This window comes from Populus euphratica, unplaced genomic scaffold (assembly GCF_000495115.2).
Source record: "Populus euphratica unplaced genomic scaffold, PopEup_1.0 scaffold45.1, whole genome shotgun sequence".
Lineage (NCBI taxonomy): Eukaryota > Viridiplantae > Streptophyta > Magnoliopsida > Malpighiales > Salicaceae > Populus > Populus euphratica.
The window spans coordinates 1113236-1129205 of record NW_011499886.1 but is presented as its reverse complement, the minus strand read 5'-3'; the positions used below and the strand labels follow the sequence as shown (position 1 = coordinate 1129205).

The 15970-nt window shown below is 34.0% G+C and overlaps 1 protein-coding gene across 2 annotated transcripts; it reads right to left on the bottom strand.

Annotated features, from left to right (window-relative positions):
• Positions 1-2293: 2293 nt before the first annotated feature.
• On the bottom strand, positions 2294-15648 carry LOC105130366 (DNA topoisomerase 3-alpha). Of its 2 annotated transcripts, none has more exons than XM_011032835.1 (24): positions 15262-15648; positions 14993-15171; positions 14827-14899; positions 14480-14602; positions 14271-14392; positions 14108-14180; positions 13900-14016; positions 13278-13361; positions 12993-13172; positions 12741-12869; positions 11665-11739; positions 10780-10869; positions 10553-10657; positions 9369-9403; positions 7724-7853; positions 7211-7263; positions 7036-7135; positions 6770-6808; positions 6310-6388; positions 5760-5831; positions 5106-5177; positions 4417-4608; positions 3208-3331; positions 2294-2868 (listed from the first exon to the last, which is right to left on the bottom strand). In XM_011032835.1, the coding sequence occupies exons 1-24, from the start codon at positions 15535-15537 to the stop codon at positions 2631-2633; spliced, it is 2760 nt and encodes a 919-aa protein (XP_011031137.1). In that variant the 5' UTR covers positions 15538-15648; the 3' UTR covers positions 2294-2630. The 2 variants fall into 2 exon arrangements, with proteins under 2 accessions (XP_011031137.1, XP_011031138.1); XM_011032836.1 differs by having other exon boundaries at positions 3208-3328.
• Between the last annotated feature and the right edge of the window lie 322 nt (positions 15649-15970).

Here is a 15970-nt window from a genome sequence, read left to right as displayed (position 1 = left end):
CATATTTACATGTTCCAATACTCCATTTAGAACAAGTGACCAGCCACGTCACAAAATTAACTAAAATTTAGTCCTAAACAAGACACCCTGGACGGATTCTTCACGATGCCATTAGTTTTTTCATCCTTTTTTTTTTTATTTGGCACTTATTATACCAAATTATCTACTAGGGGAGGGTGAGATTGAAAGAGGAGGAACTAAAGTAAAAAAACATATAAGAAATGAATGGTTTTAAAAAGTTTTGACAAAATGTTATTGTCATCCTTATACTTTACAAATTATAAATATGAATCATTGAAATTCACCATTAGAGAGAGGATTCTTATTAACATCATTTTAACTATCAAAATATGTTAAATTGGTGTTTTCGTTTTGATTAGAAGAGCTCATATTAGAGAGTTTTTTTATCTTAAAATTATTAAGAAAAACATATTTGATATTGTTAAAGTTTTTATTTTATGTTGATTTTGGGTTTTAAGATAATTTTTTGAGTTCTTAAAAGTTATAAATGAATTTACTAAGTTGCTTATAATGTTTTTTAAGTATTTAGGATAAAAAAAATAGATTAAAATTTTAATTTTTAAGTTAAGAAAACCATCAATCATGTTTCTCCGGCTACCATTATGCCCGAAAACTAAACAATAAAAAAGACATGTCATTCATCTCAATTGAAAAAATAAAAATAAAAAATATTTAATTATGCAAGCCCTAACGAAGTGGACCAAACAAGCTAGTTGGTTTGGCTTGTTAGGTTTAGTAACACTTAATCTTTTTTTTTTTAGAATTACTTTTGTTTTTATTTATATTTAGGTTAATATTTCTTCTCTTTTTTATTTTTTTAGACTCCTTTAAGTGATAATTATTTTTTGTTATTTTAAATGCATTTAATTTTTAAGAGGTTTTTCTGATTTATCTATATTTTCTTAATCTTTTGTATAGATAAATTTTATTTTTAAAATAAAAAATATTTATTTTTCAGAAAATATTTCTATTATATGTACCATTGCATAATATTTTTTAAAAATTTTATTTTATTCAAACAATTTAATATGTGTTTATTTCTATTATCATTTAATTGAATAAAAAATTATTTTAATAAATAAATTTAAAAAATATAAACAGGTAAATATCTCATATTGCAAGATTAAATGTTTTAATTTACATCTGTTTCTCTATTTTTTTATTTTTATTTTTAATTATCATTTATAACTTTTTTTTCATTAATTAAAATGCATAGTTCTTAATTTATTTAATTATATATATGCACAACTTTTTCGAATTTCACTTTAAAAAAATTAATAATACAAACACAGTTAAGAAAAGCTCTATATATAATTTTTGTTTCGGAAAAAATGTTTGACCCGTGCGGGTCAATTATATAGGTGACCCAGCCCCTGTTCCCTGTATCACATTGTACTGAGAATCAAAACACGTGTCATGTGTCCTCCTTGCTTAGTGTTTGATCTATGGTAGGGCTCTCAAGTTTCGTTCATGTGCGCTGCACGGTTGTGGGCTCCACTTTCATGATGGATTTCTTCAAAAATATAATTGAGTTGCCACTAGCCATCACACTACATGGGAATATCATTTCCCAAAGCTTTGAGGATCACTTCGATTGTTGACCCAAATTATTATTAATGTTTTTAACATAAAAAAATATATATTGAAGTGCTGTAAAAAAATATTTGAATCATGTAAAAATTAATTTGATATGACTTAATTAATTTAATAGTTTCAAAAATAATTGTGATATAATTTGATTAAAAAAGCATTCAAGAAAAAATATTTAATATATAAAATTGATTTTAGTCAATTTAAGTTAATTTATTAAATTTATAACCTAAATCATGAAATTATAATAATTTCATATAAAACAAATCAAAATAAATTATAAAATTCAATTCTTAATTATTTCATTATTAAAAGAAGTAATTGAAAAATAAAATTCAATTAAAAACCCCCCAAATCAACATAAATTAATTTACCAAATCCACAACTAGAATAACTCAGTAGCAAATAAACTAAAACAAATCATAAAATTTAACTTTTAATAAATTAAATATTAAATAATAAAATTAAAAAAATACTAATTAAAATAAAAAAAAACCCTCAATCAACCAAGATAACTCACAAACTTATAATATAAGTTATGAAACTTAGACAACTATATAGAAAAAAAAAAATCATAGCAATTCATTAAATTAAATCACCACCTTAATAAAATAAAATAAACATGATTTTCTTTTGAACAAGAAGAAAAAACTGTTAAAATAAATAATGTTTTGGGATGTAGTGCACAGTAAAATCACCACCTTTTCATTTTTTAATTAATTTAATTTAATTTTAATTAATCATAATCATTAAGCCCCGGAATTATGTACTGTTTACTTAAGGTACTATAGAACAAGCCTAGGGTGGCCCAATCCAGGACAAGCTATAAACTTGCTCTTGTGATTTCAGCCCACAATGGTGAAGAACGAAGTCAATAAATACAGTGTACACCCTATGCGATCGTATCTAGAGCATAATTTTACAAAATTACGGCACTCAAGAGCCGAAAAGGTGGCAGTATCAAACCTGTCCTCGACGTACTTGAGCATGCCTCAACTCTTCTTTGAGAGGGCAAGGCATCAGGAACCACGACTGGGGCAAGCATTGGCGAAGTGTGATGGATCACCACACACGAAGCATCTTCTTCCAGAAATCGGCTCACCTGTAGCTGATACAAAAGTTACATCAGCTGCACGTCCTGCATTCTGAACACCCCTCCCACGACCGCCCCTCCTACTAGGGTTAGATGCCGAGTTACTGATATTTGGACGAGGAGCACTTCTTGGGGCAGAGCCGTTGTTGAGGTTATCCTCCCATCTGCGTCGCAGACAAATAGGATACATCATATAAAATATGATGTTTCCGTAAGTAAATGACAGAATAAAGTCAGAGGAGGGTGAAAGGAGAATTCAGGAACTAGAATACGATAATCCTTCGTATGCTAAATCTTTAACTGGAGAAATTATTGAATACTCGAAGTGTACACGCCTCATCTCTGACATTCATGCACAGATGCCTCTCATAAATGAGTCTCGCATGAGTGCTAGAGAAGAGCTGTACACATTAGAAGTATCTAGTAATTTCCGCATTAACCAGTCCACTATGACAATTTTTCTAGAACAACATGAAGAGATATCTAGGTTCAGGTTTACATACACAAAGAAGTTGCATGCTTGTGATGAACATGAATAGAACTTTCTTCCCCTGTTATTTGCTGTGTTAGCTGTTCGCAGAACACATGATGTTCCACATGTGCTACATGGAATTGAAGATTCTCCTGCTGCAACACAAAGAGCATTTTCAAGAGCAGGTATCAAGGGTATATTAGCTCTAACAATCTGCACACACAAAAAAGTAACAACACTAACGATGGCAAACAGATACCGTACTAAAACACAATACCACGCATATACAATTTTAATGCTTCCAGAAGTCCATACACTTCTTAGATTACTTTCAATTCACATGCTTTAGGAGGAAAATAGAGCAAGCTAGTGTATACTTAAACCCCAAAAATATAAACAATGGGCAAAAGACGCCCATTCCGAAATTATTCAGAGAACGAAATATAATGCTTCTACCTATATGTTTGCAGTCAACACTTCACAATATTATGATTTGAATTTGAATTAAAGATTTAATTCGAAAAACTGTAAGTTGATATGGTTCTTCCATACCACAAAGTAGGGGTGTTCATTTTCGGTTCGGTTCGGTTTTTATAAAAAAAAATAACCAAACCGGAAAAAAAAATTTTGAAAAAAAAACCGAAACCGGGTCAAACCGACCGGTTTCGGTTCGGTTTTTTCAGTTTTTTTTTTTTCCGGTTTTCTCGGTTTAATCGGTTTTTTGGTTTTTTTGAACACCCCTACCACAAAGAACAAGGGAGAAAAAAAGTGACATGCGGTTGGGAAGGGGCAAGAGGAAGGGAGAAATAACATTTCCCTCCTACAGCTGTCATTATATATGCCTAAAGCTCAATCCTAGACAAAAAAGAAATTTATGGTCTTCACCAAAACTAGTAGGATTCGTAGTCATCGTGAATCACTAGTAAGCTTGCTAGGTCACTGGCTGTGTATGTCAAAAGAATTCTACTAGAGAAAGGAAAAACCACATATATTTGAATGATTAGAAGTCCAAGTGCCTGCCAAATGTGAAATATTCACAGTAAAAGGCAGCTGAAATTGCCTATGTAATAATTATTTTAATTTTGAAAGGGTATAGAGATAGAACGTCAACAACCATATTTGTTATCATAATACAATCTGGTGTGTATTTCTTTGACAGTTAATTTGACCAGAAAATAAAAATTGTCGTGCTAGGAATCTCATTTATGATTTGGAGAAAATAAAAGTTCATGAGTAGTACCATTCTGTTGGTTCATTCCATGAGACTGCACATGTCGAGTGGCTGAAATCCGTGAAGGGCAATCAGTTGAAGCATGCCCTGTTTGATAACAATATATGCAGGGTGCCTGCCTAGAGTTACTTCGTTGGGGGTTGCTGGGTGTTGAAGTGGGTGGTCCGTTGCTGGGTGTTGTAGTTGGTGGTCGACCTCTTGCTGCATAATATATTTAATATATAATGGACAACTCATTTATTAATCTACTTTTTTCCTAACAAAGCAAATTGCATGTGCATGATCATTTCTGTTACATAATCGTCCTGTAATTCAAGTTTCCCAATATATTTGACATATATTTGACATGTTCTGGAATTCAGTTAAAAAATAGATTTCTCCTGAAAGGAGAAAACGAATTCCAAAATAAAATTCCCTTATATAAGTATCATTTCAAGAATTGTTAATCTTTCCATTAACAACATTTCTAATCAAGAAGTGAAGCCAGGCACAATTACACTAAGATGGATGTTAAACAAATTCCAAACAGCATAGAACCATTAAATTACGTGGAAGGATATCATGTTTATTTCTTGCAGACACAATTCTAGTTATGGACTTGTGAACATTCATCTTCAAACCTGTAGTCTAATTACTCTACTTCATATGACTAACTAAACATGTTTATGTAACAAATCAAGCTGAACATATATACCCACCTTGAACACGAGAACCAGTTCCACAGATTTCTATCAACTGTCTAAGAGTTTCATCGCAACCACCGATGCAACCTGATAACATGTGAAAGAGATTCAACACTGGCAAAGAATGCAAAGAAGCTGTGTGTAAGTGCACATGTGCATCCATGAACATCTGGTGAAAAAATTAAATAGCAAATGAAGTTGACGTGTATGAAACCCATTTCAAGAAGCCCTGAAAGACATGCATATGGGGAAGCTAGAAATGGCATTGAAAGATGGCATGATAAGGGCATACTGGCTAAAAAGACATCACGAGTGTTAATGTCTACGGCTTTCTTCTATTGATTTGAGTTAAGAGCGCAAATGGATTTTGCATAAACGCTCTCCTTTAACACAAGGATGGATTTGAAATAACCTATCAACTTCCATGTAGTGAAATGTAGTGAAACTTTTTGACCATCCAAATTTTACCAGATAAATTCAAACTTCCAATAAAACATGATGCAACACAGATCACATTCCTAACAAATCTCCTTATTTATCAAAAGTTTACCAAATATCAAATCCAAACAATACAATCTGATTTATGTATATATAAGCCAAAGCATGTACATCGTAGCTTAAGAAAAATCAAAACAAACAATCCCAACAATACCATAGGGTTGCACTTACCCAAGTGGTTGACATTGAAGCCTGGTGGTATTTCAAGCTGGCGGAACTTAAATTGGATCAAGTAAACAGGACCTAAAAAAGGTGCATCGATAATGAATAAGTAAGATCTCAAGAAAGAAAACATCATATCAGCAATAACTTGCTGTTGAAACCCATGTAATGCATAAGATAGCTTATGCCACATGAACACTCAGAAAAGATGAAATGCTATGATGAAGGAAATAGACTGTACAGAATGTCTTGGTTTCAGATTCAGAGCAATCAAAAAAGCCAAAGGATATATTACATAGAACAACGTCAGTGTTTCTTTATAAACATCAATTAATGAAGCTCAATTAGGGTGTGCCAAAGTTCATGATATTTTTTACTTTAGATGGAGATTTTGGGATTATTTGCATCACAGCAATTTATAGTGCATGCTTAAGATAGGGTGAGTAGCTGAATTTGTCTTTTGGTGAACAAGCACAAATTTAACTCAGCGTAAACTTGCATGCAAAACTAGTCTTAGCTACCAATATTGCAGTGACATGTTGCCATTAGCTGTAGAAACCTGGAGTGCAAGAGTTGCAAATATTGTTGGTTATGGTGGCTTCTAAAACAGGTCCAGGGAGCCACACAGCATTCCTGCACTGAAGATGAAACAAACGGATCTTTTAAATATTATGGCAGAAATAATCCTCCAACATACAACAATCATGAATCAGCATTATAAATTAAAAGTTAAACGATTGTCAGTTTAGTCATCAACACACCAAAAAGAGAGATAATCTTTCATTATACTGTATAAGATAAAAAACACATCCACATAAGCATATAGCACATTTCTGTCGGCCATGATTTGGAGTAGAACAGAGAGGAATGTGGCAATTATAAGTTAGGCGCCACTAAAAGAAGTGGAAAAAACAAACCTTGGTTTCTTTTCACCAGTAATTAGGGAGTTTTCTTTGATGCGCCTTAAAAAATACAGTTATTTACAATGAATTACAGGTTTTGAGCACAAGTGCACTGACCTGTGGAAAACCCGAGCATCCAACCATGAAATTGCCATCCTGTTCAGAGGGGAAATGCTAGTTTTGTGAGAAACAATGACTTGCTTAAATGTGTTTTTAGAATAACATCAACAGAAGTTATGGAACTAAATACTTAATTACCTCTACTGACTAAAAGTAAGGTTAACTCAGAAACTGATCTTCATAAATATCAAATACAGGAAAGCATAAGTGGAAAGAAGTTTTGATCATATATGCCAAGAAATTCACAAAATAACCATCATTACCCGGTTTTTCCTAAGCACCATATTTGCTTCCTGGCAAAGTCCACATGGCCGAACATTTTCCCCCAACACACTACTGTCATCTCCATTCGATCTATCAGATCTGAATAAAAGAAAAAGATATGCTTAATGGTATAGAAACAAATCATCTGTAATACAAGCAGGTTAAAGAACCCACCTGTTAAAGAAAATTGCCATGGCTTCTAAGAGTTTTACTTTGTTTACCTTTGCCTGCAAAAGTTTCCAGTTCAGTTATGAAATGAGAGAAGTGGCATTTGCTGTATATATGGTACAGGGTAATTTGAGTAATCTTTTTTCAGAAACAAGCTGAAGTGTATGAGGAATGAAAATTATCAAAAAAGAATGGGCCAAACACTTGAAAACCTCAACAAAAATAACATATGCTAGATAATGCATTAGAACTGTTCTTGACCAATGATCCCCTTTATAAATCAAACCCGTTTGTTGTATGCAAGCATTTCATACTAGCCTTCATTTAGTGATTAGTGTGTCCATCAGATCAAGCATACAACTATCTACAAACTGCAACAGTGAATCACCATGCTAATATAGAAAGGAACTTGACAAAGGATTATGAACAATAGTCACAATTTCTTTAGGAAAAGACAACTATAACATGGCCTCCCAACCAAACATTCATGGAGCTTATGTTCTGTGAATTCCAACGTACATCTAAGAAACAAGCTTTCATCTGCTGCAAGCAAGTTGCCAAAACTTCAGCTTTACTTTTATTGCCCATGCTGACTTCTTTCATATCGTACTCCATCAGTGATCTCAGATTGGGTTTCCAAAGTTCATACCTGAAAGGAAAAATTTATCTTCTCACTTAGGCTAAAAGGATTTTTCCTGTGGAAAAAGGAAATAGAAAAGGAAGTACTCAAACAACAAAATAAGTTTTGAATATAGCAGTGTAACTAAGCACATAAGCAAAATAACAGCACCAGACCAGCATATCTATTTAACAGAGCATGGAACATCATCAGAATGGCATGCTTCAAAATTTGCATCTCAATTTTTTTGTGAATCTTTACAACTTCTTGCTTTCTTAAGAATCCTCATTCTGCATCACTCCTAACTGTATATTTACTCACACAACAACAATGCACCGCATACAGCCCCTCCCCAAGCCCCCTGCACACATACATGCACATATTCATGCATTATCATGGCTGCAAAGACATCCAACAGCTGATTTTGACATGTCCATCAGAAAGTGTCATTAATATTGTTTCATTGCTGTTGTTAGTTGATCATTAATTTATATCTGATGCACTTTCAGTAATACCTGGAAAATGTTGCTTTTGATTTTTTCATAGCTTGAAACCAGTTTTGCCACCAAAGTCACAGTCAACCATCTAAACTACTTAAACCATGGATAATTTAACTGACCATGAATACACTGTTATAATGTCTATCCAATGATGTATTCTTGAGTATTGGTTCCCGTTTAGGAAGCTGTAGCAACATGCATACCTGTATGCTACATGCACATCATATTTCAAGTTTGCGTGTGTAGACTACGCATTTACAGAAAGATTTAATGAGGTAGCTTAGAAAAATCATAATTTATGATCAATATTGATATCCAGAGTATTTTAACAAAAGAATATTAGTGGGTTATCAGGCATAATCACACAGATGCAGGGATTCAAATCTAGATTGTGTCTACTGATGCAAAAATGGGGAGAAAAGGTTTAATGAGGTAGCTTAGAAAAATCATGATTTATGATCAATATTGATATCCAGAGTATTTTAACAAAAGAATATTAGTGGGTTATCAGGCATAATCGCACAGATGCAGGGATTCAAATCTAGATTGTGACTACTGATGCAAAAATGGGGAGAAAAGGTTTAATGAGGTAGCTTAGAAAAATCATGATTTATGATCAATATTGATATCCAGAGTATTTTAACAAAAGAATATTAGTGGGTTATCAGGCATAATCGCACAGATGCAGGGATTCAAATCTAGATTGTGACTACTGATGCAAAAATGGGGAGAAAAGGTTGAGCTATTGAAAGTTAGAGCCATAATCAATCCATCTCAATCCTTCCAGGATCTGCCACTTCGGGCAGGATCAACAATAAGAATAACATCTTAACCAGGTATTCTAACAAACACAAATTATATCACATTAATCTCTCTGCAACAAGTGGCATACCCCCATGTAACCTCACAAGAACAATTAATTTACAACTCTGAAATAATCAATTGAATAGAGAACAGAGTCCATTCTCCCCCACAGGCCAGCATTAAAATAAACATTCAGATATCTAACAGTATCTTTGGCAGCTGATAATGGGGAACTACTTACCCCATGTCATCATATCCCATAACAAGTGCCTCACCCTGAAATGCATTGAAGTCATAATTAGTAAAGAAACAGTTAACAATTTAAAGGAAATAATCATGCCATCATTTTATCTTATTTCCATCACTAAGTACCTAAATTGGCTTCTCTTAATTTGTAGTAATGAACAGACTAATAAGCACTTCATAGATGAAAGATTTGCATGAAGGCTCGAACCAGAGATCACAATTTGTCATCAATAGTAAAATAAGAAGATTCGGCAGGAAAATCAAGCCATGAAAACAGAAAACAAAATCTTTTACATAGAAATGAACTTACATGGCAGAGGTTTTCAACAAACTCAACACAGAAAAAGATAACTTCAAATACATCTAAAAGACCTGAGTGACAACTATAGCATATAAATCTAACCAACTGCCATAATTGACATGACCCCAACTAGTTTTGCACTGAGGCTTATTTTAGTTGAATTGTTCATCACTTTCATAAATTGCTGTTACCTCTCTTCTTTAGATTCCTCATTATAACAGTGCTAGAACATGTGAAAAACACTGACAGAAACATCAAAATCAATATATGGTATCAAAATCCTGTTGAATAAGTAAAACAAACCTCTTATGTACAGAAAAAATAAGGAGTTTAGTCAACTATAGAAAACTACCCTTGGCAGATCAACAGCCAAGCATGTTTTTGTATTTTTGTCTCGATGCTAAGAAGTTTAAAATTCTAAAGCCAACATCTGGAACTCTCATATTCATAGAAATTATGTAAGAATGCAGTGATGCAATTAGCAATCCAAAAATATTGACATTGCATTTAGTCAAATATAAACTCATACAACGTATTACAAATATCTCAGGTTTCCAACCTGACCAAGACACAAGAACAGTGACAAAAATTGCATGGTTGACCTATTAGCAAGGAATATTTCCATAATAATTTAGTAGACCAATCAAACACTTTCAAAAGTAAGACTATAATTTACACCCATTAATGTCTAAAAAGGCGGTACTGTAAAGTTTAAGTAAACTTGCAAACATTCAGCCTTCACTCATATCCTAACAAGTTGTGCCTTCTCATATGTACCAGCACATGAAATAGGAACCTCATACAAGTAACCACAAGGACAAGAAGATCAAGCATAAGAGCAACAAGGATATTGCATTAAGAGATTTAAGTAAAGTTACAAGATTAGTAGGTGAGAAGCGAGTGTTTGCATCCTTTGTGACGTAGAATCGATCAAGCAGCTTTTTAATGTGATCATGCATTGTTGCGTCTGTACCAATCCCAGCCTTACAAAAACAAGCAGAGGGAGAAGACGCAATTTTAAAATTACACAATTATGGGGAAAAAATGAACTAGCATAGAGAGCACAAAGCCAGAACAAAAATAATTGGAATTCCAGTCTTCTCACCTTGTCCATACAACTTAACAAATCCGCTTCACTTAAGAGAGGCGGCGGTCTAGTGACACCAGAGTCCAAAGTCAATGTTGTCGGAATGAACTGCAACATTGTCCAAAACTATAGTATAATTATCTGTACTTCAAAATATAAAAGAGTTTTATAAAAGTAAATCCTAAGTCCAAATCTTGGACCATCAAACTCTGTCATTTTTCAGTTTAGGCCTTGAAAGAATGACCAACAACACAACACAAAATTGGTTTCCTGTTTTGTGGGCTTGATGCCCTTGTAAGCACCAAAAAGGAAAAAAATCAAAGAAAGAGAAACAGAGAAGACCCCCAGGGCAACAACAAAGCAAACCTGTCCATTTGTTTTGTAGAACTGTTTTTAATAAGAGGTAATGACATTTATACTAAAAAAATCATACTTAAAATAGCTTTTATTCAAACTTTCCATCTTTCTAATGCTAATGCAGTGGTTAACTCTCTGTCAGGCAAGATTTACATCAAACTATTATCTGAATGTTGAGATAGCATTAACCGAGGCTGGCATGGTTATTAAGTATTTGGAATAACTTGTATGACATGAATGTCAGGCATGGAAGGTGAGCAGTTGCTTTCTATCTCAATTTACCAAAAAAAGTTCTAATCTCTAAACGATGAGATAAATCATGGAAGTGGTGAATGAGGCATGCTATCTTGGACAGAAATCAAGCAGTTTGCTTGGCAAATTAATGATGTTTAAAAGCTGGCTGGAAAATCCATCCCATTGATAGCATATCATAAAAATTATAACTTCATTCCATCAGACTTTTTAAAACAGATACATGGCATATCAAATACTCACAAAAACAGCAAGAAACACAAAGCCTACAAATCAGAAAAGGTAATGCCAAACCTGTTGTCCCTGGACATAGGTTGGAATCATTGAATCACCCCATGATTCAAAGCGATAAACATCCAAGTAATTTTTCTGGCCATACAAGATAATGTTAGATCCCATATAAAACAATTGCAAACAAAACTAAAGGTAGCACTATCATAATATTTTTGAAATACTCAGGAAAACGTTTATTAATTATGTCTACAGTCTAGTAACCATCAATTGAACTGCCGGTTCTTCACTTCTGGCTTTATACAAAATTAAGCAGGCTACTTGACTATGCCATGAAAGCAATTCATTTCATTGTTAAAAATTATATGGTTGATTAGCAACATGCCCCATTGATATCTGGTGTTTATACAAGAAGGGTGGGGGGGTCACAGGAATTTGACAGCTACTTTCAGTTTACCAGATCCTAATTTCTAGAATTGAGTCGTGATTTTGGAAAATGTCTTTGAGAACTCCAATAGCTGGACACAACAGTGTGAATCATAGTTTCAAATCACTTTCATACTTGCAGCGTAACAGTTCTATGCAATGCCACAGCCGTCACAAATTTTAGCAAATTGTTTGTAATATGAAGATTTAATATTCTACCTAAAAGTGACAAGACTGGTTGAACATCATCTCCAAAGTACAGAGTTTAAGTAATTTAATTAAAAATCAGTATACTAAGACATCAAATGATTATATTACATAATTTTCATAAGTAAACATATACGTGCAGCTTTACCTGATTAATTGAAAAAATGTACCAATTTAGTGTCAAACTACACTGCCCATCCTAGTGCATGCCTTGATGACAATATTTAACTCTAAATACAGCATCCATTTAAAAATATTAACAGTAAGAATCTACCAAGAAAATAAATTCCAAGTGCTTCTAATAAAAGATAAACAACTATACATCGAATAAAATAAAATAATCCAAAACAATAGAATTGTAAAATTATAGTGACCACCATAGCCATTATGGTTACATAAGGGACGTTAATTCCATGGCAAATATGCAAATGATCTACAATAGCAAAACAAAATTACTGATTGAAATGAAACAATGAGTGCTTATGATTTGATATGACACTACTCACAGCTAATATCACTCTCCCTGATGCAGAAAAACGTTCACCAGCAATATCAATTTCAACAACAGTTTCGGCCCCAACAGCTGGCTGTGAGACACATGCCAGAAAATGTCGAACAACCAGCTCATACAATCTCTGGAGAAAATGAGAGTAACTAAATTTCAGTAACTCATTCAAAGCCATAATCACGAAATTGGACCAGAAGGAAAAGAAAGATTGCCAAGCACATGCAGATACAACTATCAAGAAATGGACTACATGGTGATCTTGACTCCACCGGGATTCTCCAGATGAAAATTTTGTTGGGTGGATGGGTGGGTGGGCCTTGTCATCATGTCCACCACTACTAGGGTTCCTCCAAAGTCCTGCTCCAGGATCTAACAATCTTTGTGCATACGATCCCCATACAGGATGCTCTTGATGTTCTTGTACAATTGTCTACATCAGGTTGAATCATAATTCATAAACCAATTGCAACATTAGAAGCTTGAGAGAACTTGTTCGAGTAATACGTGTCCACACAAGAAAAAATAGGTTACCCACATGCAAATCAGTCCTGGAAGAAAAGCTGTCAGTCTCCGTACGAGGATAACTAATGAAACCAGCTTGGTACAAGTCTTCTGCCACCTATAAACCAAAGAAAATGAAATAAGGAATGATTGGCTAGAGAATTTTTGGAAAGATTAAAAACAATATTTTGATGCAATTAGACACAAATACGTTCAAATGGTATATGATTAAAAGGAGACAAAGTGAGAATCCTAATAATTAAATACACACACACATATATGTATATATTATCTGAGACTTGTAATGGATTCTGATAACTAAAACTGGAGAAACAAATCTGGTGACAGTGGTATTGTAATTTGAAATACACAACAGACAAACTGCACTGTATTCTTTCTTTTGAAAAGGTTAAGCTACCACTAAACTAACTCGGGCATTGAAGTGCATACACTGTCATGTGTCATGAATGCACTCAATTGCTCATGTGCATAATCTAGTTCAGTTTATTGTTCTTTGCAACTTTAACCAGTTGAAAAAATTTAGAAGGAATCTAAAAACTATACAAAGCAGACCCTGAAGTCTAAAACAATAAACAACATGAAGAATTGCATGTACTTCATAAGATGATATTAAATCCCAATTCCCAAAGGCTAACCTTCATGGTTTGTTCAGAACTCATCCGGAAGTACCGTGAAGCACGTTTTTCAAGCTCAATCGTACTCAAAGGATATGGGGGATACTTCAACTTCTCCTGCTGCTGGACCTTCGTGACCTGATTGGCAATTAGTAAAAAAGAATTAAGCTTCCTAAGAACTGCACTTCAAAATTGAAACTAAACAAGGCACGTGATTTCTGTTACTTACTGTTGCAGTTGGTTCCTCAACACACATTTCATAAAGTATAACAGATGAGGTATAATCAAAAAGATGTCCACGCCTGTGAAACTAAAATATTGTAAGATTTAACCATATATTTCAGGAACTCAAAAGGAAATTATGCATAATGCAGTGAGCCTCCAAAGCTTACATCCAACTGAAAGAAGCAAGGCCTTCATCTGATCTATGAGTACAATTGATAGTCCAAAACTCTTCTGGCTCATGTGATTGTATCTCCCAGTAACGTTCCACAACAAATCCAAGGGTAGGGAACTGCATTCATAGAGGGGAACAATGACCAATTCATAAGCACAAATAAATGATATATGCAAACTTTTCAGCTGCCAACTATCAACATACCTGACAAGGCCCATAACTTAGAACAAGATTTCTATCATCTTGAGCAGAATCAATAACAAACCTATCCCTCAACAACATCGTTTGAAACCTAGTGAAAGAAGCACCAATTCGGAGATCAATTTCCTGCAAGTAAAAGAAAATCAATCTTGTTTCCCATCATAGAAGAATCCAGAATATGAAAAAAATACAGCAGTCATTAACTCCCAGATTTTTTACAGAAAAGGACTGTCCAAAGAGAATTTATCTGGTACATAAACATGAATAGTTCACAGTAAATGATGGCCGGCATTATAGAAACTAACTTGATAGCAACTACAATAAAACTGGAAGATTTTCAAGACACTCACTTGCCTAGCGTCCACTGCATCTGAAAACCACTGATTAGGAGCAATAAGATTTTGGGCTGCTTCATGAATATCCCTTAAATTTGTAAAACCAAAACATAAGCAAACACAAACTCAAGAAGTCATCAACTCGTCACGAAAAAAAAGAGAAACTTGGCCTTAAAAAAACCTCTCAATTAGAGCCGAAAACCGAGCCCTCCTTATTGTAAGATTTCTATTTACACCTTTACAAACTGCCATCACTTCAAATGCAATGTTCTCTCCTTCTCTATCACAATCTAACCACAAAACAAGCCAATGACACCTCCTCGCTTCCTCCTCCAATGTCCTTTTGATGTCCAACTTATCCTATCCCAAAAAAAAAAAATCAAGACACCACAGGCAGAACTTTGCAGAATACTCCTGTACAAATATAAATAAAGCGGGTACGAGAGGCACCTCAGGGACGTATTTGCGTATGGGAGCGGTGTAGAGATCGGCGGGGTCACAAGAATGCCATTTACGGAATCTATCTTCGAATTCGACTTCCATGAGATGACCAGTGACTGAAGTGACAAGCATGTGGCATTGTTGGCCATTAATGGAGTAGTTGAACTCGAATATCTTGTTGTACCGGGACCGTCCGTCTCTCACTCGAAGCTGATTTCGTGAGAGTATCGTCGCCACCGATTTCGCCACAGAAGGCTTCTCCGCCACGTTCAGAACTTTTATCATCACCGCTTATGGTGGTGGAAATTGGGGATTAAGGGGTTTCTTGTTTTTTTAAAATATAAAATGGGGAAATTTGGGGAAAAGGGAGTTTTCCCGCCGAGTTCTTTTAAGAGGGAGATGGTGCCCGAGTGGGGTTTCTGTTTTATTAGTGGGTTTTATCTTTCAGTCGGGCTTAATGTATGGGCTGGCGTTCAGCCCTTTAAAGCCTTCTGCTCAAACCCACAACAAAATAAATAAACAAACATGAAAATTTTAAATTTTTTTTTGTGTGTTTAACATATAAACTATTTATTGTAGAAAATAAATAAATATATAAATTTTTTTGAGGATATTAATTATTATAAATTAAATAAAAACTTAAGGGTAAATGTTAAACTTTCTGTGAACTCTTGAACAGTATAATTATAAATTATTTGTTTTTTATTGAATCAAAAAC

Coding starts and splice junctions, on each gene's coding strand:
- LOC105130366 (XM_011032835.1), bottom strand. CDS start 15,537: ATGATAAAAGTTCTGAACGTGGCGGAGAAGCCTTCTGTGGCGAAATCG. Junction 10,870..11,664: donor CCTATGTCCAGGGACAACAG/GTTTGGCATTAC, acceptor ACAATGTTGCAG/TTCATTCCGACAACATTGAC. Junction 4,609..5,105: donor AACTGGTTCTCGTGTTCAAG/GTGGGTATATAT, acceptor TATATTATGCAG/CAAGAGGTCGACCACCAACT.